Source organism: Protobothrops mucrosquamatus, unplaced genomic scaffold, assembly GCF_001527695.2.
Source record: "Protobothrops mucrosquamatus isolate PMUCROS unplaced genomic scaffold, P.Mucros_1.0 scaffold969, whole genome shotgun sequence".
Classification (NCBI taxonomy): Eukaryota; Metazoa; Chordata; class Lepidosauria; order Squamata; family Viperidae; genus Protobothrops; species Protobothrops mucrosquamatus.
In genome coordinates, this window is record NW_015387212.1 from 64,065 (window position 1) to 89,305 (window position 25,241).

Sequence of the window (25,241 nt, forward strand, 5' to 3'; positions counted from 1 at the left end):
GGAGTTGAAGTCCACGAGTCATAAAAGATTGCCTAACCATCCTAGAGTCTCTTCCAAGCACAACTGCTACAAATTGGTGGCACTATTTTCTGACATTTTGAGGCACAAAACATTTGAACATTGTAGCGCAAGTCCTAAATTTAGTTTAGTTTAGTTTAAAAAAAAATATCAAAGAAAGCCCACAGTTTTCCCCATCTATCCCTGCTCATAAGCATAATATGGTCCTGCCCACTCTGGCTTTCATTTCTCAAAAATGAGTTAGTGCAGCTTCTCCTATGGATCACCTTTGATCTTAATGATAACAAGAAGAATTTAATTAAATGCATCAATTAAAATATTGCTAAGAAACAAAAACACTTTGCATGTTTTATTAGTCTATTTGGAAACACAATTCACCAGGAAGATAGTGCTATTTTGTATTACGTAATTACTATTGAGAAATGCCTATCTTTCATCCAGTTAACCCAACTGATCTTACTGGAAGGCACAGGAATGGGAACTTCAAAGCTACTCTTGATACGATCTCTTGAAACTGGCTTCAAATGACAGTGCAGGACCCATGGGAGCAACCTGTGAGGTTAATATCTAATGGATCCTAAGAAAATAGAAACACAAATGCACTTACTTCTTAAACTTTTCTTAAGTTTCGTTGCCTAAAGAAAAAAATGATAAATATTTGGTTAGAAAAATGAAAGCAAAGAGGGCAAATTGTCAAACCTGGATTATGTCTGGAAGTAAACAGATACAAGAATGAAGAATTATGAACCTTTGGTTCTCTCTCTTATACCCCTTGAACTGACTTCTACTTTATAGCAATTTGTATTTCATCCAGATCAGTTTATTTACATTAGATTTTATTTATTCTAATGTGAATACATTTTACTCTGAAAAAAAGATACAATATACATATTCTGCTTCACCGATGAAAGTACCTCACTCTGGTACTTTCCAAAAACATCAAATGCTCTTCTGCATAATCTGCAAAGGTCTTGAAATTATCAGAATTAATGGCCAAGACATCTGGAGGTTGCCCGATTGGACAAAGGCTACTTTTGATATTGTTCTCTTGCTTCCAACTTCGTGACCAAATAAACGATCTATTCTTTAAAATTTTGCCTAGATTTGTCAGAATTTCCTCCAAGAAGAGGTGTCCCTATTTCATGGAGACAGTCACCACCCCTATAGATTCTTGAATCCAGGAAGATGTGTGTTATTGCTTTGGCTAGCTTTTTCAGCAGTTTGCATTAATTAATACAAGCAGTTGGCAGATTTGTAAGATTTTTTTTAATGTTGAGCAATAGGACAGCTTTCTTTCACTTTAACAACAGATTCCTTAGGTCTTCCTCACTTCCAGCTACCAAAATGATATTGTCAGCATGTCTGAAGTTTAGTCTTTTTTTCTACCTTCCAATTTTTGTTTCTTCTAGCATCAGTGAACAACTTTCATAAGATAAATTCAATCAAATATGGAGTTCCAAATTCCATCTATTGTTGTAAAGGTATCTTACAATGACCTTGAGGGATGAGGGGAAGAGATGCTACCTGGGAAATGATCAGATAAGAGAATTTCTTCTTCTGACTGTTAAGCCTGTGGAGACTCCTCCCTCTTTTGTCTACTCATTTTCTAGGCAACTTCACTCCCCCCTCGCCCCTCAAGGTCATTGTCATGTACCATTACAATTGCTAACAAGATAGCTAACAAATAATTTTGATTCATGTGGAATACTATGCTACACAAATAGTGATCCTTGTAATGGATAAACAGGAGAATGTTTGATGGATTCCAAGATATTGCTGAAAAAAGAGACTACAGTGAATTTGATTTCAAAACAGTTAAGAACTGATGCAATCTAAGGGATCTGTTTGTTCACCTATTGAATATACTTTCCACATATTTCATCCTGTACTTATCTCTTGACTTACTGTATTCTAATGGGGAATATAGAGGAAAGCACGGTTATTAGTTATATTGATTTTAAAAAAACTGATATGAACAATTTCACTGAAGTATTTGTGAGCCTCGGTTGCTCATGAGTTGGGTTGAGTAAGGATTTTGAGTAAGGATTTGAGCCTAAGTTGAGTAAGGATTTCATGGGAAGAGAGTTAGAATGAAGGAGTGAAGATGCAGGATGAACTCCAAGTATGATACCTCTTAATTAGACTCTTTCTGAGTACATGAGGTCGCCTCCCTCTGAATGGACAATAAGAAACCCACCAACAATTGCTGAATTTGAAATATTATCAGTTCTAGCAAACAGTCTAATACGATACGTGTAGTCTAATAACCTCTGGGAAAGTTTGTATTACCCGATTTGCACTAAAGAGACATGCTTAGAGCGATGCTTGGAGTTCCTGTTTTCTTGATGGTTAAATTGGCTGAAACATAAAGTAGGCCATTCTACATTACAGGTAGTCCTCACTTAACAACAGTAATTTGTATTGGGAATGCTAAGTGACGCAGTCACATTACATCATGCTTGATTTCTAAAATGCAGTGCGACTGCATCGCTTAACATCGGCAATCCTGGCAAGTCCCACTGCCATTATTAAGTAAGGATCACGGATTGTTCAACAAGGATCTCCGTGCAACTTCCTGCCAGATTCCAACAACAAAAGTCAGCAGGGAAGCCAACAGGTACTTTAAGTTTCATGCCCTTGGCAAGCAGGCTGGCAAGCAGGCAAGTGCCAAGTGGAAGGGGTGCACAGATAGTAGCAGTGGTGCATGGGAGCAATTTTGGGCCTAGGGGTAGCTACTGCTGAGCAGAAGAGACTTGCAGCCTTTCCTGCCAGCTTCCCCATGGATTTTGCTTGTGGAAGGGTCACAAATAGCAACCTCATGTAACTGAAGGGCAGTGCAGCCAAGTACCCATATCACAATCATGTGATCGTGGGGTACCGTGACCGCCAGAATTTCCAGGAGTGATTGTAAGTACCATTTGTTCAGCACTGTCGCAACTCTGAACAGTCACTGAATGGGTAGCTGCTAAACAAGGACCTGTATGCCTATGATCCAACAGAATCAATTGAACATTATGATCATTCTTACCATTTCATGGTCTCCAGTTGCATGCTGTATCTCTCGCAAGTGATTTTCTCAATTTTTCTTCATGTATAGACATATATTGATCAACAATTTCTCCAGCCTTTCTTACTTAAAATGCAAAATAAAGATACAATTTATTCGGATTTTTAAAGAATCCCAGCTGAAATTTATAACCATACAGCAGCATTTTAATCTTGCAGCAGGCCCTATGTATTTGTTAGACACACTGATCCATTAAACAGCTGACCACATTATAGCCTAGTACATTGTGAGATCCCACAATGGCTATTTGCATAACATTCAATATGATTAATAATTTAATGATTAATAATTTAATTAATCCTGACTTTGCATCAGTCATACACTGCCCTAACTTATTGGGTTTGGATAACACAACAGGCTAAAATGTGGCTATGTTGTTTACAGTTCTGTCTGTTGTGCAAACTCGGCTTCCTTAGCTAATATACTACATAAATATCTAATAGCACCTGACTATAATCAGATCAGCAGGTTGCCTCTGATGTTTTAGTTCATTCTGACAGTTTGTCACAATTTTTCCTAATTAGTGACCTCCAAGTGTGTGGGACCGCAGTCTTTACAATCATCCAGCCACTTAGAGGCTCCAGTTTGGGGAAGGCTAATGTACACTTATGAACAAAACAGACCACTGAAATTGAGAGCATAGATATTGCCAATAGAAGTGTGGCCTTGCTTTCATTGTCTGAAAGTGGAGTTGGGAGAAGGAATTATTCCTAAATATAAAATTCTCTTACACTATTCTACTATTTCATTAAATGTACATATTTCTTCAGGGACTCTGGGCAGTTATGTTATGTACATCTCTTTAATCAGACAGATCTAGCAGTGAAGAACACTAGGAATCTGTTAACAAAATTAATAATCACAGGATCAGGCCAGAAAGTCAAGACATAAGGGGCAAATCTCATCCTAATTGTTGCCAAGAAATCCACATGGATGTGTCATAGAAATCATCAGAAGCTGAATTTTGTCAAGAAGATTTTACCTACATCTTAAGTAACCCACAATATATATACCAAACCATAAAGAGTTCATTATAGCTGTATATACTCAACACCCTAGCCAGTGGCTTACTAAATGAATCCAATTACCTGCATTTGCACAAAGCGATTCGCTAACAGGATTCACACAATTCCATCCTAACCAACCACACTGCAAATTAGCAGGTTGTGTATGTCAAGCCATTCATGCTGATTAAGTTTGTCTTAGTTACGTCTTCAGTCAAGATGCCGGAAGCCACAATGTGTACAGAATCAAGGCGTTGTGATCCACTTAACGCAACCCTTCTACCTACAGCCTTCACCGTTGTTTACTGGAACACAACTCAGTTACCATAGTAGCCAATCAGCCCCCGCTACACACACTCTCCCCGCACAGATAAGAATCAACTTTCTAATCCTCTGGTAACGAGCCACTTAGAGCTTCTTAGGCACCCACCCATCCCGGTTTCCCCGTTTCCCGTCTTCTCCTTTGAAAAGAAGGAACAGCCTACCACGTGTATCCCAGGCTGGCCATCAACTTATCAAACCACGGAATTCCTCGCTCTTTCCCCACAACTGCTGCAAAGACTCCCGCCTAACTCAGTCCGTGTGCTTTCCGGCACTGACGAAACAGGAAACACCGGGCTTCTCCCCGGGAATTATTCGCAGAGCTGGAGAAGCCGGGCTATTGCGGGATGGTGTTTCTGGAAAACGTAACTTGATTGCCTAAAATTTGCGAGGTTGTTATTCCTGGATAATCCAGTTTGTCAGCAAGAGCCGAACCGTGTGCGGTTTCATCCTTCTCACCGTCTACCGGCGACGTGTTGCTAAATGGCTATTATACTTAATTGATGGGAGCAGGATCGGCTTTCAGAAGGGCCCGTGAGGATTGATCCAGGACAAAAACTACATGCCTCTGCGCCTTCCCCCCCCCCCCCCCAAGGAGAGGCGGAGGATGACGGCGACGGCCAGTTAGACGCTGGCCTTTCTTACATCCTGGCCCTTCGCACAGGCAATTTTTGCAAATTATTCCAAATGCCATTAACCCCTTCAAAAAGAAAGCTAAGAGAAACAGAACCACAATTTTCTTTCTTACAGCTTCTAATATTGCCCAGTTGCTGAATTTCCGTAGCGCTAATCAGTGTTTCTCAACCTTGACAATTTTAAGGCATGTGGACTTCAACTCCCAGAATTCCACAGCCAGCATTGCTGGCTGTGGAATTCTGGGAGTTGAAGTCCACATGCCTTAAAATTGTCAAGGTTGAGAAACACTGCGCTAAGTGAAGCTGGTGGCGACACTGCCATCTCGCCTTCTGTGAATACCATATCTGTACCCAAAATCCTTTGCTTCATCCTCTTATCCTTTTCTTCCCAAAATAGAAAGCCTCATACTGTTATCTCTTGCAACTTCCATAGGACCTCATTCAGCTCCAGGGAAAAACCCTCCACTTAAAATTAAATTTTTATCATGTCCTCAGTTTGGCCTGCCCTCTTTGCAGGCTTGTTTCTGACAAACCATTTTTCCTGTGATCTTTAGCTTAATGAAAATTACACATCAAAAACTATTAGTAGGAAGGAGCAGATGGCTTAGCGAACACTCGGAAAAGTATGTTTTACTATTTGAAAATTAGTTTATTAAAAATACACCACATATTCTTCACAAGATGTCAAATAGTCTTTTATTGCAGTTTTTCATTTCCAGTCAGTATTGTACACAGAAATCCAGTATATTAAGTACAGCTATATTAGATGTATCGATAGTTAGCACATTAAAATTATAAACAGTTTTTGTTTCAGTTGTAATATGTAATATTTTTCTTGCTCAACATTTGCAGTATAAGAGCACATTTAGCTCTTGAGCAGGGATACATATCTAAGAAATCAACTCTCCAATGTTATGAAATTCCTTGGTTTGTGATCCAAGTCTTGATTTGTTACTGAAGCTGAATCCATCCTATCTGCTGCAATTTTGTCATGGTAATTTCACACAATAAAATTCTACACAATGTTAAAATGTTAGCCTGCTAACAGTAATCTAGAGCTGAGATCCTTTAATGTGGTAACCTGTTCTCTGTAGCCTTCTAAGAGCCAGACTGTAGGCTGATGGGCCCACCAGTTTGGACTCTCGTCTATGATTATATGGGGCAAAAATCCATGTTCCACCATTTAAAAAAATTAAGTGTTTCAGGAAAAAAAGCCTATGAGCAAAACCAGGCATAGGAATCTTAAAATATACTTTTCAGTTTGTGTGGAACAAAGATTTTCCCTTCCCAGCGACTTTGCAAATGACAATATTGCTATGGAATGGGACTCCTGACATTTTCCCATTCAATTTTCTGCCTTGAGAGAGATCTTGCCTGTGTGCTATAGACAATTTTATGGGAAATGTAATATAGAGCATGTGCATGCCATTTGGAATGCAGAAAGTGAAATGGTACACAAACATTAAGAATGACACAGATTGCACCCATAAGGTAATCATCCATTCCTGGAACACCAAACAGGTATATACATATAATGTTTGTGCAAGGTCCCTGAAGCCCAATTCCTGACAAGGCTGTGAAAATCTTACAGCAATAGATTAAGTGCAGGTGGGCTTTGACAACCACCACCTCTTAAGATGGCATTAATGCTTAAAAATGTGCAAGACCATTTTCAAAGGAGCTTCCAGAGATGTTGCTTCTACTCAATAACTGCCTTCTAGAACTACTTAGTAGTGAAAAACCTGCTACAGATAATACAGCTTCTGCAGATGCTTAAAAGGCTCACAGACTGATCCTTTTACACCAATCTATAAAGCTTTTCTGGTTCATTAAAAAGGATAGTTTCTGAACATAATTAAAATTGCATTTTGTTTCCTTGCTCTAATTCATTCAATATTTAATTGTGTTTGTTTTTTTTAAAAAAGTGAGAAGTCTACAATTACTATCCTATGGCTATTTGGATTTGCCAAGCGCTTCAGATGTTCACAGGGCAAATTATGTTATTTCAAGAAACTAAAATATATTCAAAACCAAACAAATGTTATCACAGTTTAGCTTGCAATGGCTTCAGGTGTTTGTGGAAAGATTCATGGACCTAGAGGGAAAAAATAAGAGGGNAGATATTGGAACACTGCTATCATGTCCCCCCTCGTCCTTCTCTTCATTAAACTAGACATACCCAATTCCAGCAGCCTTTCCTTATATGCTTTAGCCTCCAGTCCCCTAATCATCTTTGTTGCTCTTCTCTGTACTCTTTCTAGAGTCTCAACATCTTTTTTACATCGTGGTGACCAAAACTGGATGCAGTATTCCAAGTACGGCCTTACCAAGACATTGTAAAGTATTAATACTTCACGTGATCTTGATTCTACCCGTTAATGCAGCCCAGCACTGTGTTGGCCTTTTTGGCAGCTGTAGCACACTGCTGGCTCATTTAAATGATTGTCCACTAGGACTCCGAGGTCCCTCTCACAGTTACTACTATTGAGCAAGGTACCCCCTATACTATACTTGTACATTTGGTTTTTCTTGCCTAAATGTAGAATATCTGTACCCAACATCCTTTGCTTCATCCTCTTATCCTTTTCTTCCCAAAATAGAAAGCCTCACAGTGTTATCTCTTGCAACTTCCATAGGACCTCATTCAGCTCCAGGGAAAAACCCTCCACTTAAAATGAAATTTTTATCATGTCCTCAGTTTGGCCTGCCCTCTTTGCAGGCTTGTTTCTGACAAGCCATTTTTCCTGTGATCTTTAGCTTAATGAAAATTACACATCAAAAACTATTAATAGGAAGGAGCAGATGGCTTAGCGAACACTCGGAAAAGTATGTTTTACTATTTGAAAATTAGTTTATTAAATACACCACATATTCTTCACAAGATGTCAAATAGTCTTTTATTGCAGTTTTTCATTTCCAGTCAGTATTGTACACAGAAATCCAGTATATTAAGTACAGCTATATTAGATGTATCAATAGTTAGCACATTAAAATTATAAACAGTTTTTGTTTCAGTTGTAATATGTAATATTTTTCTTGCTCAACATTTGCAGTATAAAAGCACATTTAGCTCTTGAACAGGGATACATATCTAAGAAATCAACTCTCCAATGTTATGAAATTCCTTGGTTTGTGATCCAAGTCTTGATTTGTTACTGAAGCTGAATCCATCCTATCTGCTGCAATTTTGTCATGGTAATTTCACACAATAAAATTCTACACAATGTTAAAATGTTAGCCTGCTAACAGTAATCTAGAGCTGAGATCCTTTAATGTGGTAACCTGTTCTCTGTAGCCTTCTAAGAGCCAGAGTGTAGGCTGATGGGCCCACCAGTTTGGACTCTTGTCTTGTCTATGATTATATGGGGCAAAAATCCAAGTTCCACCATTTAAAAAAATTAAGTGTTTCAGGAAAAAAAGCCTATGAGCAAAACCAGGCATAGGAATCTTAAATATACTTTTCAGTTTGTGTGGAACAAAGATTTTCCCTTCCCAGCGACTTTGCAAATGACAATATTGCTATGGAATGGGACTCCTGACATTTTCCCATTCAATTTTCTGCCTTAAGAGAGATCTTGCCTGTGTGCTATAGACAATTTTATGGGAAATGTAATATAGAGCATGTGCATGCCATTTGGAATGCAGAAAGTGAAATGGTACACAAACATTAAGAATGACACAGATTGCACCCATAAGGTAATCATCCATTCCTGGAACACCAAACAGGTATATACATATAATGTTTGTGCAAGGTCCCTGAAGCCCAATTCCTGACAAGGCTGTGAAAATCTTACAGCAATAGATTAAGTGCAGGTCGGCTTTGACAACCACCACCTCTTAAGATGGCATTAATGCTTAAAAATGTGCAAGACCATTTTCAAAGGAGCTTCCAGAGATGTTGCTTCTACTCAATAACTGCCTTCTAGAACTACTTAGTAGTGAAAAACCTGCTACAGATAATACAGCTTCTGCAGATGCTTAAAAGGCTCACAGACTGATCCTTTTACGCCAATCTATAAAGCTTTTCTGGTTCATTAAAAAGGATAGTTTCTGAACATAATTAAAATTGCATTTTGTTTCCTTGCTCTAATTCATTCAATATTTAATTGTGTGTTTTTTTTAAAAAAAGTGAGAAGTCTACAATTACTATCCTATGGCTATTTGGATTTGCCAAGCGCTTCAGATGTTCACAGGGCAAATTATGTTATTTCAAGAAACTAAAATATATTCAAAACCAAACAAATGTTATCACAGTTTAGCTTGCAATGGCTTCAGGTGTTTGTGGAAAGATTCATGGACCTAGAGGGAAAAAATAAGAGGGGGCATTAATTTTAAAGACAAATCATACCTCACTTCTTACTAGAACAATGTATTTCCCAATTGCACACTGGACTGCTACTTTAGTGAGTTCAGCTATACATGTACAATTGCCATTAAGCATAACACCATATATAGTGAAAATAATAGCATCAAATCAATTTCTACTAATAGAAAGAAAAAAGTCCAGCATTCTCTAATATTTTGGCAGAAAAAGTAGATTATAGTAATAATAGATTATAGTAGCATAGTAGCTTCCTTATTCAGATAGCTTTAGTTGCTATTAAGTATCCCATAACCAGGAAAAATTATACAAGTATTCAAGAATTACATAAAATGAACTGTTTTTATCATTAGCAAAAAACCATATAGCATTTTTTATTGATATTGTTGGATGATCAGTTTATGAAGTTGTAGATCAGTATAACCACATATTCTCTTTGCCATCATTTTCAATATAGCAATCCTGGCTTCTGTAAACTAGTTCCCCATTAGAGCTAAATAAGTTACAACAGGAATTCCTCCTAAGGAAAGAGCACAGAATCATAATATATTTCCGTAACTTCATAAAACAATAGTTTATGAATCTGCAGATGATCATTTCTATACATCTGCAGGTTCATAAACTATACATATTGGTGAACTGATTTTTAAATTTATGCATTTTTAAAAATATTAGCTAATAATCGCTTTTTATTGCTACAGGTAATCCTTGACTTACAAAAACAGCTATTGAGACTGGAATTTCTGGCATTAAGCAATGCGGTTGTAAAATACATTACATTAAAATACAATGACACTGTTTAGTGATGGCAAATTCCTGTAGTCCTGTTATTATGGTTAACTGAATTTCATGGTTGTTAGGCAAGGCAACTTCCTGCTGGCTTCCCACAGCTAAGTCAGTGGGGAAACCAGCAAGAAGTTGCAAGTCCCAGGTGGCTTACACCAGGGCTTTTCAACCTTTTCACCCATTGTACCACTTTTAGGATATGGCAACATCCTAGTACCACGAGTCGCCTAGCAAGGTGTCAAAAACATGATGACCCCCCCCAAAAAAGGAAAAAAGTGATAAAGTACAGGTAGTCCTCGACTTACAACAGTTCGCTTAGTGACTGTTCGAAGTTACAATGGCACTGAAAAAGGTGCCCGCCAAGCCACAGCTGAGCAAGACACCTGCCTGCCGGCCCGGTGGCGCTCTTCCTCCTGTCCGAGGTTTTCATTGTGAGCATTTCTGTTGAGGATTGGCAGCGGGGGTGGGGTGGGGGGCTATTTGGTTTTTATTCCCCCCCATCTGCTGGGTGGTTGCAGTAGGTTTTGATCACTTCACATGATCCTGTGACACTGTGACCGTCATAAATATGAATCAGCTGCCAAGCATCTGAATGTAAATCACAAGACCCTGGAGATGCTGCAAAATTCCAGCTGATCGGCGCTTCTTCTGGGCTCAGCAGAAGTGCCAGGATCAGTGCTGCTTTCCAGCTGATTGGTGCTTCTTCAGGGCTCAACAGAAGCACCAGGATCAGCGCCGAGCTCCAGGTGGAGCCTGGCACTGATCCTGGCGCTTCCACTGAGCCCTGACAGCCCTGCAGCTCCAGCCATCTCTCACTCAGGCTTGTGAGGTACTGCCACCGGTTCAGCTCATTCCCCTCCCCCACTATCACTTTTCTAGGATGGTCGCGTACCACCTGCCAGGTGCCAATGTACCACAGGTGGTACCCGTACCACTGGTTGAAAAGCCCTGGCTTACACGAAGCCTGGCAGGCAGGTAAGTGGATGCTGCTGGGTTGAGGAGGGTGCGAGGGAAATGGGGGAAGGTTTGGAGAGAATGCAGAAAGTGCATGAGTGTCAGGGAAGAGGCGGTGAGGCTTAAGGCAGGTGTGTGGGAATGGCCGGTGTGGAGGCAGAGATGTTGAAGGAGAATATATGAGTGGGAAGACTTACCCCAGTGATTTGCAAGCTTCCCTGCCAGCTTCCCCATTGACTTTCTGAGGAAGATGGCAGGGAAGGTTGAAAATGGCGATCATGTGATCACGGGATACTGCAACTGGTCGTAAGTGCGAGCTGGCTGCCGAGGGGGTTCTTGGATGGCTGGAACTTTGAGGACCAGCCATCACCACTATTCATTCAGCACCTTTATAATCTCAGACTATAGCTGACAGAATGATCATAGATTGAAAACTTGCTGTATGTCTTATGAGCCTTTAGTATCTGATTGACAAAAGCAATTACTTACCTGTGTTTTATTTAGTGGTGACTTCTTTGACCATTCAAACATATTTTCATATACGTTACCATCATATCGGCCAAGCACAGATCCAAGCATAGAATCAGAAAAATCAAAGGAATCCACCAGAGCTACTGCATTAGGACGGATAAGAGCCAAGAGTTCTTTTATGCGCATGTTCACTTGAATTAGCTGGGCCTCCGTCAAAATGCCTCCCTGAAGCAAAAAGAAAAGTTCAGAACAGTCAGAGTTCTACATCTCTAAGTGTTTAGGGAGAATTAATACAAAAGCTGATTATTTCCAGTAAACAAATCTGACCTGAACTTTAATTCTAGATGAACAATTAAGATTGCAAATGGGTATTTAAAAATGGTATTGCTTTTCTTAAGAATAAAATTACTATTATCGTGGTTAACGTTCATCTACTAAACTTTAGTATGATCTCACATAAAATACCTTCCTGCTCCCAATTTTAAGAAGATCCAGATTTAGAAAAGCATCAGTGATATCACTGTGAAATGTTTAGCAGTTACCCTGCGAGCTTTGGTAAGAAATGGTAAGAATTCAACCATTTACAGTTTTTATATCATTTTCATTTAATTTTGGAGGGCTGAAAATGTCATTTCAGCACAATATTTTCAACTTAGACACTGCAATTCCCAAAGGGCAAAATACTGCCTACATGTTTATTTACATTCCATAAATGCCTGCTTTGTATGGCAAAAATATACTCCAAGCCCAACTTAGGGTGTCTTTGTTTTATCCATGCTAATCTAACTTTATCTTTGTTGTCAAATTATACCATCACAAGATTTCTCACTTTTTCCCTCCAGGTCTGATTAATTCACATCTCAACTAGATTCTCTGTCTAACAGAACCATTCAGCTCAAAGTAGAAATTATTTACCCACCTGTAGAAAGTCTCCAGAGTTCTTTATAATCCCACACAGAGCATACAGTAAACACAAATTGTTAAGGACAGCATGGACATCTGGGTCACCAATTTCTGACAGCTTCTCTGTAAACAGTTTGACCACCACATAATGACAGTGTGCCTGAAAAAGTTAGATGACAGATTGAAGTGAGTTCAAGTGTCGTAAAATCCAACAACAATTCAAGAGTATCTACCATATTCTAAGGTGCCACTGACCTCAGATGCTCGTACTAGATCAATCGAAGTCCGATTCCACGCATCTTCTTTGCTTTTCCAACGGGTCAGTTCAGCCTGTAAATTATTTGCTGCAAACTCAACCATCCTGTATTGTAGAAAAACAGGAGCAGAGCTTATTATACTTGGAATTGAGGCCATAAATAACACTCAGGTAGTAACATCTGAAAATTGATATGGCAGTGATAAATAGCCATAGCCTCAAATTTCTGATGGTTGACAAAGCCGAAGATTTAAAATCTAAACTCAATTCAGCTTTTACTCCTAGTGAACTTTGGCCTTTATTCCTACTCTTTAAGATGAACAATAATAATTTCCATTCTCTCACAAAGCGGTCAATGTAGATGTAGATTTTGCCCCATATTTTCAAACATCATTAAATGGAAGACAGTCTCATTCTTATGACCTAAATACTACTTTTAATATTGCTGTCAGCTGATCATAATGAATGAAACCAAGGCTTTTGAAGTGTTAGTAATAGTAACAGTGACAGCTGTTCTGATTTACTTTCCCATTTATTTTATTTGCTGCTCTCCAATGTGTCCTATTTTAATAGTAATAACAACATTTGGAACATCATTGCATGAAAAGGTTTTTATTCCTTCTATTAGTCATAGACCGAGAATTAAGGGTGATATGCTGTTGTTATTAATAATTTTATTAAGCTTATCAAGCTATAAAATACAAAGGAAAATGAAAATACTGGGAAAATGGAGGAGGCAAAAGGGAAGAGAAAGAAGTGTTAAGATAAAGAGGAAAAAAGAAATGCATTGACTTCTGACTCTATACCACAGTAGAATAAAACAGTAACATTACAGCCTCAACATTTTACTTTTACATACTTAATATGAACAAGCCATTTCTATAACAAACTTATCTAATCAGCAAAATCCAAAGTCAAAGGGTGATATAGTATTAATATGTGTTACAACTTGATTGAACATAATAATACCTTCCCCCTTTGCAAGTTCAGCTACATATTAGTTGACAGTAGGGAAGCCATTGCATTTGACCTTGGTCAAAAGTGATCCCAGGATATAACTGTACACGAGTAGTCTTAGTCCCATTGCTCTGAAACACAAGCAGGAATGCTGGAATCTATTAGGCAGCACTGCCTCCCCCCCTTTTTTTAAAGAAGACTATGAAAAAGGGATTTGACTCTTATTTTCTGGGTCAGTAGTAGTGTTTTTAAAAAGATTTTCAGGGGTACTATCCCTTGATCAATTTTTGAAATAACTGATCTTCCAAATCATGCTCTTCTAATCAAATCTTTCTTAACAGGGTTCCGTCTACTATGGGGTCCATTTCAAACCGTTCCATGAAAGATTAATTACTGAGCAGTCTGGCACTTCATTAATATTTATGACTGCCTTCTACCTTGTCCTCCTCTCAAACCTGCAATGTTCTGGCAGGTTCTGCCCTAGCAACATACAATTGCTACACCCCGATACATATTTCTGGTAGTTGTCAATTAGTATCTCACATTCGTCAGTTAGAGCCGGGTCCATTATTTGAACCATGTAAGACAGGGGTAGTCAACCTTGGCTCTTTTATGACTCATGGAATTCAACTCCCAGAATTCCCGAGCCAGCCCAGCTGGCTCAGGAATTCTGGGAGTTGAAGTCCACGAGTCATAAAAGAGCCAAGGTTGACTACCCCTGATGTAAGACCATGTTAGCGGCAACTGCCAAATCCCATCCAGATCAAATCAAGCTGGATGTGAAATTGTTAGAACGGAAGTAGCCAAGGGAGCGGTTTGGTTAATAAAAATTAGGCAAGATGAGCAGTCTGAAATGATGCTGAGAAATTTTTATAACCTTTTATATTGACTGACCTTGAAGCTCTCAGTTTATATGCCTCCACGAAACTGGAAGGATTGTTGATATGCAGAGTCGTGGGTCTAGCAGCCACATGCTGGGGCTGAATATGCTGTCCTGATAGGTCATTCAGGTAAGACATGATGCCACTAACTAGTTGTCCAGAACTAACTTGGGTATAACTTTTGAGAAGGAATCTAAAATGCAAAACAAAATGATTTCATGTCATAAGGCAGTAAGTTACCTTATAATTTTTATCATCAGCTGCACTATAATTTCAAAAAACACATATGGGATAAAATCAGTTTAGACCAGGGATAGGCAACCTTGGCTCTTTTATGACTCGTGGACTTCAACTCCCAGAATTCCTGAGCCAGCATGGCTGGCTCAGGAATTCTGGGAGTTGAATTCCACGAGTCATAAAAGAGCCAAGGTTGCCTACCCCTGGTTCAGACTATAAAACACAGATAGGGTCAAAAGCTTCACTTAACCAGAATATTTCACACATTGATTGATTTATGTGCCATCAAATCTGTGTCGATTTTTACTGACCACATATTTTTTCCCCCATGACATTATGTCCCAACCCCCTCCTTTCGGATCTTCCAATAATGCATGCATTGCTACTATAACCGAGCCCATCTGCTTTGCTGCTGGTCACACTCTTCTCTTTTTTTCCATCTTCCACCTAGAATTAGAGCCTACTCTAGAGAACTGGATCTTCACATAATATATCTGAAATAGGGTAATTTGAGCCTGATAATTTGTTTCTCAGATGAGAACTCTGGGTTGATTTGCTCATGATCCACTTGTTTATTTTCTTGGCTGTCCATGGTGTTCTCAAGAATCTTCTCCAACACCAACGTTTAAAAACTTCAACATTTTCCTAACCTGCTTCAAGCAAAAGTCCAACTTTCACTTCCGTAGGGTGTCACAGGGAATACCCATGCTTGCACAATTCTGACTTTGTAGAAATAGACATGCATCTGAATATCTTTTCCAAACCTTTAATGACTGCTCTACTATGTGCTAATCTGGGGCATACTTCTTGATTGCTTGTTCCTTTACTGTTGTGATGTTTGACCCTAAAAGACAGAAGCTACTGTATGTACCATTTTGATACCTTGATTATCATTCTAAGAATGGTTGTTCTACCTGTTGTCATTAGTTTGGTCTTCTTTCATATAATTGTAGTCCTCTTTTTTTCACCATTTTCTTTGACTTTTTATTAGTAGACCTTGCATATCCTTTGCATTTTGGGCTATTAAAATAGTATCTTCAGCAGAGGTTCAAGTTATTATGTTTCTTCCTTCTTGCTGCCTGACACCATCGGCCCCCCCACACAGAGGCCAGTGAGCGCATGGAGGCCGACAGTGTCCGTCAGCAGCCACAGCCTGCTGGCCCCTTGATCGACACACTCTGGGGCTCAGCAGCCCACTGCAAATACCAAGACAGCCCTCCAGCAGCAGGCGGAGTAGGGGAGAGGGGAGGCACGTGATGCAGACCGCCAGATGCACCTATTCTGTCCCATCTGTTTTTGCTTGTGATTGGAGAGCAGGTCATTGATGGTCATCTCCTTGGCCCCCTCGCAGATCTTGCCCTTGGCCCGTGCATGGAGCCTGTTCCCCTTGCTCACCCGATGCACCTTGGCCCTGCCTTGGGCTGCCGCCACCAGCTTGTGAAGGTCCATTAGTCTGCCTCTGCTGCCCAGAGCAGCAGGCCTGCCCAGCACAAAGAAGATGAAGCAGCCAGCTAGGAAGCTCCAAGTAGAGGTGGTAGAGCATGCCCAGCAAGCAAAAGGCCACTCTGAGCAGAGAAAGCTGTATCCCCATCAGCACCATGGCCGCCCAGTCACAGCTGGATGGCGTGCCTCCCCATCTGTGCTGGGCCTGGGCGGCCATGGCACCAATGGGGATCCAGCTTTCCCCACTCGGGGTGGCCTTTTGCCTGCTGGCCTTGGGCATGCTCTACCACCTCTACTCAGGGCTTCCTAGCCGACCACTTTGCCTCTTTCATGCTGGGTGGGCCTAAAGCTCTGGGTGGTGGGCTAATGGACCTATGTGAGCAGCTAGTGGCCATGGCAGGTACTGAGGTGCGTGAGGGGAATGTGCTCCACCCGCAGGCCAAGGGCAAGACCCTCAAGGGGGCTGAGGAGATGACCGGTGGCAACCTGCTCTCCAAACAAAAAGATGGGATAGAGTAGGCATGTCCGGTGGTCCGCATCACATGCCCCCGACTCTGTGTGCTGCTGGTGCTACTGCAGCACTGCTGCTGGAGTGCTGGTCCAGTATTCACAGCGGGCTATGCAGACCCTGCTGCCGGATGCCGTCGGCCCCCTTGCACTCACCACCTATGTGTACGCCTTGGGATCCCCCAGTCTAGGCGGGGTGGGGGCCAGGGTGGCAGGGGCCAGTCCCTCGCCATCTCTGGGGCATCCCCGGGGGCCAAATATCAGCCAATCGTGGGCCAGATGTGGCCCGTGGACCTCGTGTTTGACATGTCTGTTCTAGACAGACTCATCCACCTGACTCCATCTGGTGTAGGTGGAGATACTTTGTTTTACTTTACTGCTTGAGTTTCAAGATTTTAAAACATTGAATTTATGGAGTTATCTCTTATGGAATTTATTCTTATGTTGTCTTAATATGTTGTTCATATTTACAGTAGTGGCCAAAATTGTGGAAACCTTTTGGGAAAAGTGTATTTTTGAGGTTTGATGGCTAATAACACCACTTTTTTTGAAGTAATACCATAAAATTATATATTAATGGAAAGATAATTTAATCAAGAATGTAATGCAACATAGGTTGTTCAATTATCTGTACTGTATTCTATGAAAAGTTATAGCCAAATAACCAGAAAAAGGAAGCATAACTTGCTTAGGTTGATATCAGGTAGCTTTCCTTCATCTGATTGTAGCCAATGAGCATGAGTGTTTAGAGAGCCAATCAGATGTCATCTTGTTTTGGCAATGAGTCAATCAGATCACAGTAGGATTCAGTTATTGATGTCATGTATTGAAGCTGAGAGGAGGACATTTGTCAGTGTGTTATGTGATCACTATCAAGTTGGTTGGATTTTTTTTTCTTTTCATTTAGTGAGCTTGTAAAACGTAATAAAATTAAAGTAATGGTGCAAAGAGTTGACTGGTTGCCCAGAAAGTGATGTAAAATAGCATTATTAAGTGAACAAGGCTACAGTTATAAAGAAATTAGAAGAAAAATTGGTGGAAACGTAACCAAAGGAGGCATTTCTTCTGTACACTTTTCCCAAAAGTTTTCCACAATTTTGGCCACTACTGTAGATGCCAGATGTGTTTGTGTCATTGCACCTGGTCTCTGGAACAGTATTCTTCCCAAACTCTGAACATTGTTTATATTGTTGTTGTAAGATTTGTAAACCATCCAATAGTGTATTAGTGGGGAATCATAGAAATTGAAATTATAAATATAAAAAATTTTAGAGACACCTTTTTATGAAACAAGTGGCCATACAACTTTGATTAATTAATAATAAATACCACCCAGGGCTGTTGAAGGGTGATAAGCACCATTCAATGAGATTCAGTCATTCACTCAGAGACATGAAAAAAATGACAAAGATGATAGAAAGACATGCAGAAAGACACACAGTTAACAATAAGTGGTATGACTCACCGGGCAGTTTGCAACATCATCACAGTGTTCTCTCCTTCATAAGTGCAAGAAGGAGTGAAGTTGACATAAATATCAGGCAAACCACTGCAGCGGGAGTAGCCATGTCCCCCACATGCCATCCGACATTCCTCAATGCCAGCGCTGGCAGTCCAGGAACTGAACGCCTTGAGCCCTGCAGACAGTGCATGCAACTGAGAAAGAAAGTAATTAAGAACAAAGTAATTATTTTTTCCCAGATTTGTCCTGTCACTAAATTCTATCTTCCTGAATTTTTGGTGGGGATGGAAGAGAGAAGAGGTTCAGAATGGTAATCCAGATTATCATCAAGATCAAAATTCTTCCTAGAGATTTTAAAACTCCAAGAAGAAGAGACATTCTATCAAGTCATAAAGCACACTGTACTATCTAGAATTTTTAAAATCTTCAAACCTCAAGTCAGCAGTGCAAATCATAAAAATTCCATCCCAAGGTCTGTCATGTCCACTTTTCGATTTACACCAGTGTTACATTTATTAAATCATTTATATAGCTGCCGAACTCAGAACGCATGACACTGAGCTTTGTATGTACATACATATGCATGTAACACTCACAAAGGACAAAGGCTGCAGGGCAAATTTTCAGGAACAAGTCCAAATCAGAATTTAGGTGCCATTATCAAACTTTTGTAAAAAAAATAGTAACAACTTAAATGACTAGCATACCAGAAGTGGAACCCAATACATATTTTTAATGATTCATTTGCTGGTCTAAACAGTGAGGTTAGAAAAATCATCTTGAGGCCCTAATCCCAGTTGTGAGCTTATCCATCTCATTCATTCTCATTATGAAAACATTCCACAAAGGTGTTCTAAATAGGTGAGGAAGAAAAAGGGATTTAAACTGAGACACTATCAATCACTTCTAAGAATTTATCTGTGATACTCATAGCCCCTCTCTCTTTTTTTTCTGATTCTGTTTCTTCCCAGGAATTATCTTTATTCCATTGTCTTGAAAGAACGAACTAAGCCATATAGTTGTCAATGGCAAGATTCGGTGTTCTGTAAGATCATGAGCCCCACCTCTGGCAGTTCACTCAAGTCTCCATCCTGGATGTTCCCAGTGATGCGATGATATGTATCTCTCATATATGAACCCACAAAGTGGAAAGCATATGCTGTTGCTATGAGAGGAAAGAGTTTGTACTGCTGGGTCTGATAATCCAAAATCTGAGGTTCTGGTTCCCTGGAACAAAGCAAATAAAAGAGAGAACTAAACCACTATAACGCTATGATTTAATTCCTTAGAAAAGGAAAAAAAACCAAAGACTTACACTATCCTAAGGGTATATTCTGACGACAAATACATTCAAAGTACAAATATATTTACTTGTAAAAGTGATCTTGGCTTGGTCCAATGCGTGGCCAATAAAATTACTTCTTATTTTTTCAAAAGACAAAAGAGGTTAAGTAACTAGCAAAATACAGGAGAGAAGTCCAAAAGGGGGAGGGAATGGGAAAAAATAGAAATAGTGAAATAGTTTAGGACATTAATTTAATGGCAATTGTGAACAAATGACTGCAGTTCTGGGACAATTCTATCTTATTCCTGACTCAAGATTTACAGTTTATACTGTGGTTGCCATGCAACTGTTTACCATCTCCTGGCCCATTTTGTATCATCACAAATTGGCAGATCCCCAATAACAATGGTTGCCAATATAGGGCTAGTCCTGACGACAGCTCTGATTCAACTGCGTGCAGTCAAAATGACACAAATGGGGGGGGGGGGGGTTTAGTAGATTTTCTTTTTACAAAGTAACTATTTTTCTGATTCACAAAATCCACAGTGGATGTTAAAATTGGTTTGCAAAATTTGCCAGAAAATTCTGCTTGTTAGATGTTCAAGGTAAGTCAGGTTAAGAAATAGACCCCAGAAGATATAATAGGACCCTTGGAGGTCTGACAGGGTTTTCTCCCTATTACACCAAAGCGATTTAAGGCAAGACAAGTCTGTTTCTTGTGGTTAACTGGTTTTCCTCAAGCTCAAATTTTGCTAACGGATCCTGCACATCTTCTCCAAGGTCATTGCTGGGCTTTTCTACACTGTTCTTGACAATGGCACTTCCCAAGAAAACATGTTTTGAAAGTCAGACTTTTTGCTTTTTAAAGAGGTCACACACACACATTTTTTTTCATGGGCAAAACTGCTCTGGGCAAGGTGGCAGAGAGGTTTGCCAATTGTTATGGCATTACGAAAACTGACCTTAGGGATATTATTACAGGCTTCTTACCCAGGCTTTAACTCAGACTGATGTCTCACAGCACTATAGCGGATGGCAATTGTACAAGCTCTGGCTAAACTGTGAGCGGCGTCTCCAACGATAATTGAACGGATGAATACCATGGTCCCATATGTCAGCTTGGCATTGAGAGGCTTCACATATGTGCCATCGGGTTCAACCTAGTAAAATAAAGCAGGGAAGGTGGAAAGAGTTTGTCCACCAAGTTTGTAAGATTATAAAAACCAACATTGTACTATGTCACTGGATCTACTAAAAAAATCTTGTTAGGCCCCTATTCAAAAATATTAGCATTTTATAATTATTTCTACTAATTGGTGTTATAAATGAATGTTTTGGACATCACTGACATGAAGCAACAGGTAAGTAATTTAAAATTAACAAACTTGCATAAATCTATTTCCCTAATTGTCTCTTGCTTGGCACATGTTGTGAAGCCAATGACATCACCGTCATGCTAACTAGGTCATATTATCTAAGCAGTTTCACATACACTGACAACAAAATTAATAGACAACAGTAGGATAGTTAAGTAATACAGATGGCTAGTAAATTTATGAAAAGGAAGACCAGATAGTTAACATGTTATTAACATTCCTTATGTAGGAGGTGGGGGACAGGGGCGGAAGCCAGAATCTATTTGACATTAATAGTCACCCTGCCCTCCCATTTACTGCCTTCATTTGACACAGATTCTTCCTGCTCTATTACCACAAACTGCAACAAACACTCTTGAACACACTTCCAGGAAGTTGAGTTCAAGAGCTGGTTGTGAGAGAGCCAACAGAACTCCCAGACAAATGAGATACAGCTGGATTTTACCTCTGATGGTTCTTTAACACAAACTTGGGGATTGCTTTTGACTATTAGATGATCAATTACCTCCTGAGAATATGAAGCCTTGACTTTGGATAGTTTCTCTCTTAAGCTGTCTGAACAGCTGGCATAGATAAATAGCAAAAACAAAACAAGATTCACTGTTTACCTTGGCATATTTCATTAGCATATTTTCCCGGGGGATACGGAAGTTGTCCATTTTTAAGTAGCCATTATCCATTTCATCATAACCAAATTTTGGGCCAATGTCACCAACGGTGATACCTACAAACAGAATAAGCCAAAGACATTTGCCTGGTTCTTAATAATATTCTTAATACATAACTGAATTGGGGGTGGGATATTCATAAAGTATCCTTTTTCCCAACATCAAGTAGTCCAAAGTGCTAAATGGTGGGAGCACCAAAGATGCAAATTCCAAAACTCTGAACTGAAACTAAGACTTTAAGGCCACAGTTGCAAAAATGTCCATTTGTAGTGATACATAGATATAGTTTTATTTTCTTTCATTTTTTGCTAAAGCATTGATGTTATTTTGTTCCCATCTTGAAAACAAAGTGATATTAAATTCACAAATTTTAAGATTGGAAATCAGGTTTTAATAATATTCTTTTTACTCTGGCAATATTAAAATAAGTTGTTTTGGCTGTGATTTTTCAGTTAGGAGTGAGTATTCAATCTTTGCCCATTCATCAATGTAGAGGAAGACTTCCATACTATCCAGATGCGTCTGCTATGGGTTCCTACATAATGCACCGAGATTCAGAGTTATTGACATCAAATACAAAAGGACCTACAACTTTATTTTATCATAAAGGGCTAATACACACATTTAGGAAATTTTAATGTTACTTGAATTATGAGAAATTAAATCTAATTATCATGTTTCCCCGAAAATAAGACCCAGCTGAAAAATAAGCCCTAGCATGATTTTTCAGGAAGCTTGTAATATAAGCCACATCCCAAAAATAAGTCCCAGTTAAGATCATGAGCCAGACGGCCACATTTAGTACCGTATATCCCCCAAAATAAGACCTAATGCGTCTTTTGGAGCAAAAATTAATACAAGACCTGGTCTTATTTTGGGGAAAACACGGGTAATGGATAAGATTATTTGTAAAAATGGATTCTGTTTAGCAACATTTCCCCCTTTTAAAAATAATAACATGGTAGTTTCGAGTTCCATATTCTTTACAAACTACTACCGGTATTCTTGTAATGCTAATAACATGCTTTGAGGAAAACTTTTGTGTTCTCTTAAAAAAGTATATCTAACTTGGTAACATCTGTTAATTATAAGTCAGAGTTTTTAAAGCATTTTACTATGTACAATTAATCATTTTAACTAGAAAAACCAATTTTCCTTGGTATGCTGTGATATGGAATTGAAAAACTATAGCACGATATGTGTATTTTGCTTTCTTATGAACACTGCTTCTTTTATCTCACTAACTTGAGGACTGCAAGTATTTCCTTACATTGAGTTTTTCCCAACACAATGTAGCCCTTGAAGATTTGTGGTGCCAAATGTTTCCAGCTGGACATCTCATATTGTTTCAATATGGAGTTTGTGATTCATTTATATGGCAGCTAATATGCTAGATATTCACTTGAGCAGACTTTGTCCACCTTTTTTTTTTACCCAGGAGGAAACATTGAAATAATTTTCAGATCTCAGGGAACCTCTGTATAAGAATGGCAAAAACCACGAAAACATTAAAATGCTATTCACTTCTAACCTACACAATCTGCAAGGGCTACAACAGCAAGGCCAGCACCTGAATCATGATGTGTAAAAATTCTCACAACTGTAAGCACAAAGTTAAAAAAGAAAACATTGTCTTTAAATCACAATCTCTCAAGGAATCCCTACCAGTCTCTCACACAACTCTAGTTGAGGAAGGGTAGCAATCTAGTAGTGACAGATTTAATACGGTACCTGGTAGTGGTTCATGGGTTCCCAACTGACGTAGAGGCACAATGAAAGCATGTAACCCATGACATTTGTTTTGCGTATAAAGCTGAGCCAAAACAATGGCATAGTTTGATGTCTTGCCCACTGTAAGAAGGGAGGGAAAAAGACAACTTAGCAAATGGAAGTTTATTTGTACAGTCCAAGAAGCATCCTGTGTACATGTTTGACCACTAAAATAATAATACAGACAATAGACTGTTGTAGGTTTTATCATGTAAAAGCACTTCCTTTTACTCCCAAACTGAAATGAAATAGAAGGAATAAAGAATATGCAGAATGACTAAAGGAATATGTAGAACTAGTGAAACGGAAACATTTACTTCTGTCTGATATTTATACTATATTAGCTAATAAAACTAATGTTAATTTTATTCTGTTGAATGTAAGGCTTAGCTCTAAAACAGAAACCAGAATTTTTTTTCTCATATGTCCATAGTATAGAATGGTCAAAAATATTACACAGCCAAAGTTATATTTCAAAACATATCAATAGTTAATTGACTCCACACTTAAAAAGTCTGCAGGAAAAAAAAACAGCTCTTCCTTTAGCTTTAATCATATAATAATACACTTACATCCACCTGGCCACCACTTAATAGAAGTCACAGTTGGACTGTTAAGGATGAATTCCTGGGTAGCAGGATCATAGGTGGCTGTGGTTTCCAGTCCTCGGAGATGGGTTCCTGTAGGCAGGTAGCAAATCTTATTTCAACAGTTGCACAATTCCGGGCAAATGTACATAATTAGATTTATTTCAACAAATTTCATTAGCAATGGAAAGCTGAGCAGTGCAAATAAGAAAACTGCCTGCAAATGTACATTTACATAATGGTAAATAGCAAACACATTACAAGAAAGGCACGTATGAAATAGTGGATGCACGCCATTCTACTAATTGCCTTATTTAATGTAAGAATACTGTCAAATTGCTATACAATTATGCAGCTCCTCTGGTCTTGCTGATTTATCACCATGTGCAAATATATGTTAGGTATCTGACAAGGTAAATTAAAGACTGCCATGATAATTCCTTTCCAAAGAAGCTCTAGGATAAAAATGGCTTTTTCTCTAAATCCAGATATGGTCCTGCACAAAAATCTTCAGAACCAGGTTAAAGTTTTCGACGTTTACTTCTGTAATGTTTTTCAATCTTCTGTAAGAATATGAGCCATATATATATGTGCTGTCTTGAATGTACAAGTATGGCTCTATTGCAAAAGTTAGATTTAGACATGTTGGTTGTCTATCACAGGGCTTTTCAACCTTTTCACCCATTGTACCACCTTTTAGGATATGGCAATATTCGAGTATCACCAGTCGCCTAGCAAGGTGTCAAAAACTTGATGATCCTCCCCCCAAAAAAGGGGAAAAAAAGTGATAAAAGTACAGGTAGTCCTCGACTTACAACAGTTTGCTTAGTGACTCTTCGAAGTTACAATGGCACTGAAAAAAGTGCCCCCCAAGCCACAGCCGAGCAAGACTCCTGCCTGCCCACCTGGCGGCGCTCTTCCTCCTGTCCAAGGTTTTCATTGTTGTGAGCATTTCTGTTGAGGATTTGCAGTGGGGGTGGGGTGGGGGGTGTTCAGTTTTTATTCCCCCCCCCATCTGCTGGGTGGTTGCAGCAGGTTTTGGTCACTTCACATGACCCTGGGACACTGTGACCGTCATAAATATGAATCAGTTGCCAAGCATCTGAGTGTAAATTCAATTCAATTCAATTCAATTCAATTTCAATTCAATTCAATTTATTTGATTTATATACCGCCCTTCTCCCTTGCGGGACTCAGGGCGGTGAACAGGCACATTAATAAAACAGCGATACCATAATATTTAAAAATATTAAAAACTAATTAAATTATTTGTCCTGTCCTAAAACCCACTATAATAATATAAAATTATACCCAATTTAAAATTTTAGAATT

General features: G+C 39.2%; 2 protein-coding genes across 3 annotated transcripts in view; both read right to left on the bottom strand.

Moving 5' to 3' along the window:
• FBF1 (Fas binding factor 1) overlaps window positions 1-2,506 on the bottom strand; it is a 36,038-nt gene extending 33,532 nt beyond the window's left edge. Inside the window, exons 1-2 of the mRNA XM_015819713.1 lie at window positions 2,471-2,506; window positions 626-653 (exon numbers count right to left, since the gene is read on the bottom strand). Coding sequence (XP_015675199.1) covers window positions 626-653; window positions 2,471-2,506 — 64 coding nt within the window. The remainder of the gene's footprint in view (window positions 1-625; window positions 654-2,470) is intronic.
• A 5,413-nt stretch (window positions 2,507-7,919) lies between these two features.
• The window catches only part of ACOX1 (acyl-CoA oxidase 1), a 34,223-nt gene continuing 16,901 nt past the window's right edge, over window positions 7,920-25,241 (bottom strand). For both annotated transcript variants that reach the window (XM_015819697.1, XM_015819698.1), the window contains exons 4-14: window positions 23,895-24,002; window positions 23,284-23,403; window positions 21,493-21,608; window positions 20,499-20,668; window positions 19,288-19,450; window positions 18,227-18,417; window positions 14,588-14,767; window positions 12,736-12,841; window positions 12,497-12,640; window positions 11,596-11,802; window positions 7,920-9,344 (exon numbers count right to left, since the gene is read on the bottom strand). In XM_015819697.1, coding sequence (XP_015675183.1) covers window positions 9,294-9,344; window positions 11,596-11,802; window positions 12,497-12,640; window positions 12,736-12,841; window positions 14,588-14,767; window positions 18,227-18,417; window positions 19,288-19,450; window positions 20,499-20,668; window positions 21,493-21,608; window positions 23,284-23,403; window positions 23,895-24,002 — 1,556 coding nt within the window. In that variant the 3' untranslated portion in view covers window positions 7,920-9,293. The remainder of the gene's footprint in view (window positions 9,345-11,595; window positions 11,803-12,496; window positions 12,641-12,735; window positions 12,842-14,587; window positions 14,768-18,226; window positions 18,418-19,287; window positions 19,451-20,498; window positions 20,669-21,492; window positions 21,609-23,283; window positions 23,404-23,894; window positions 24,003-25,241) is intronic.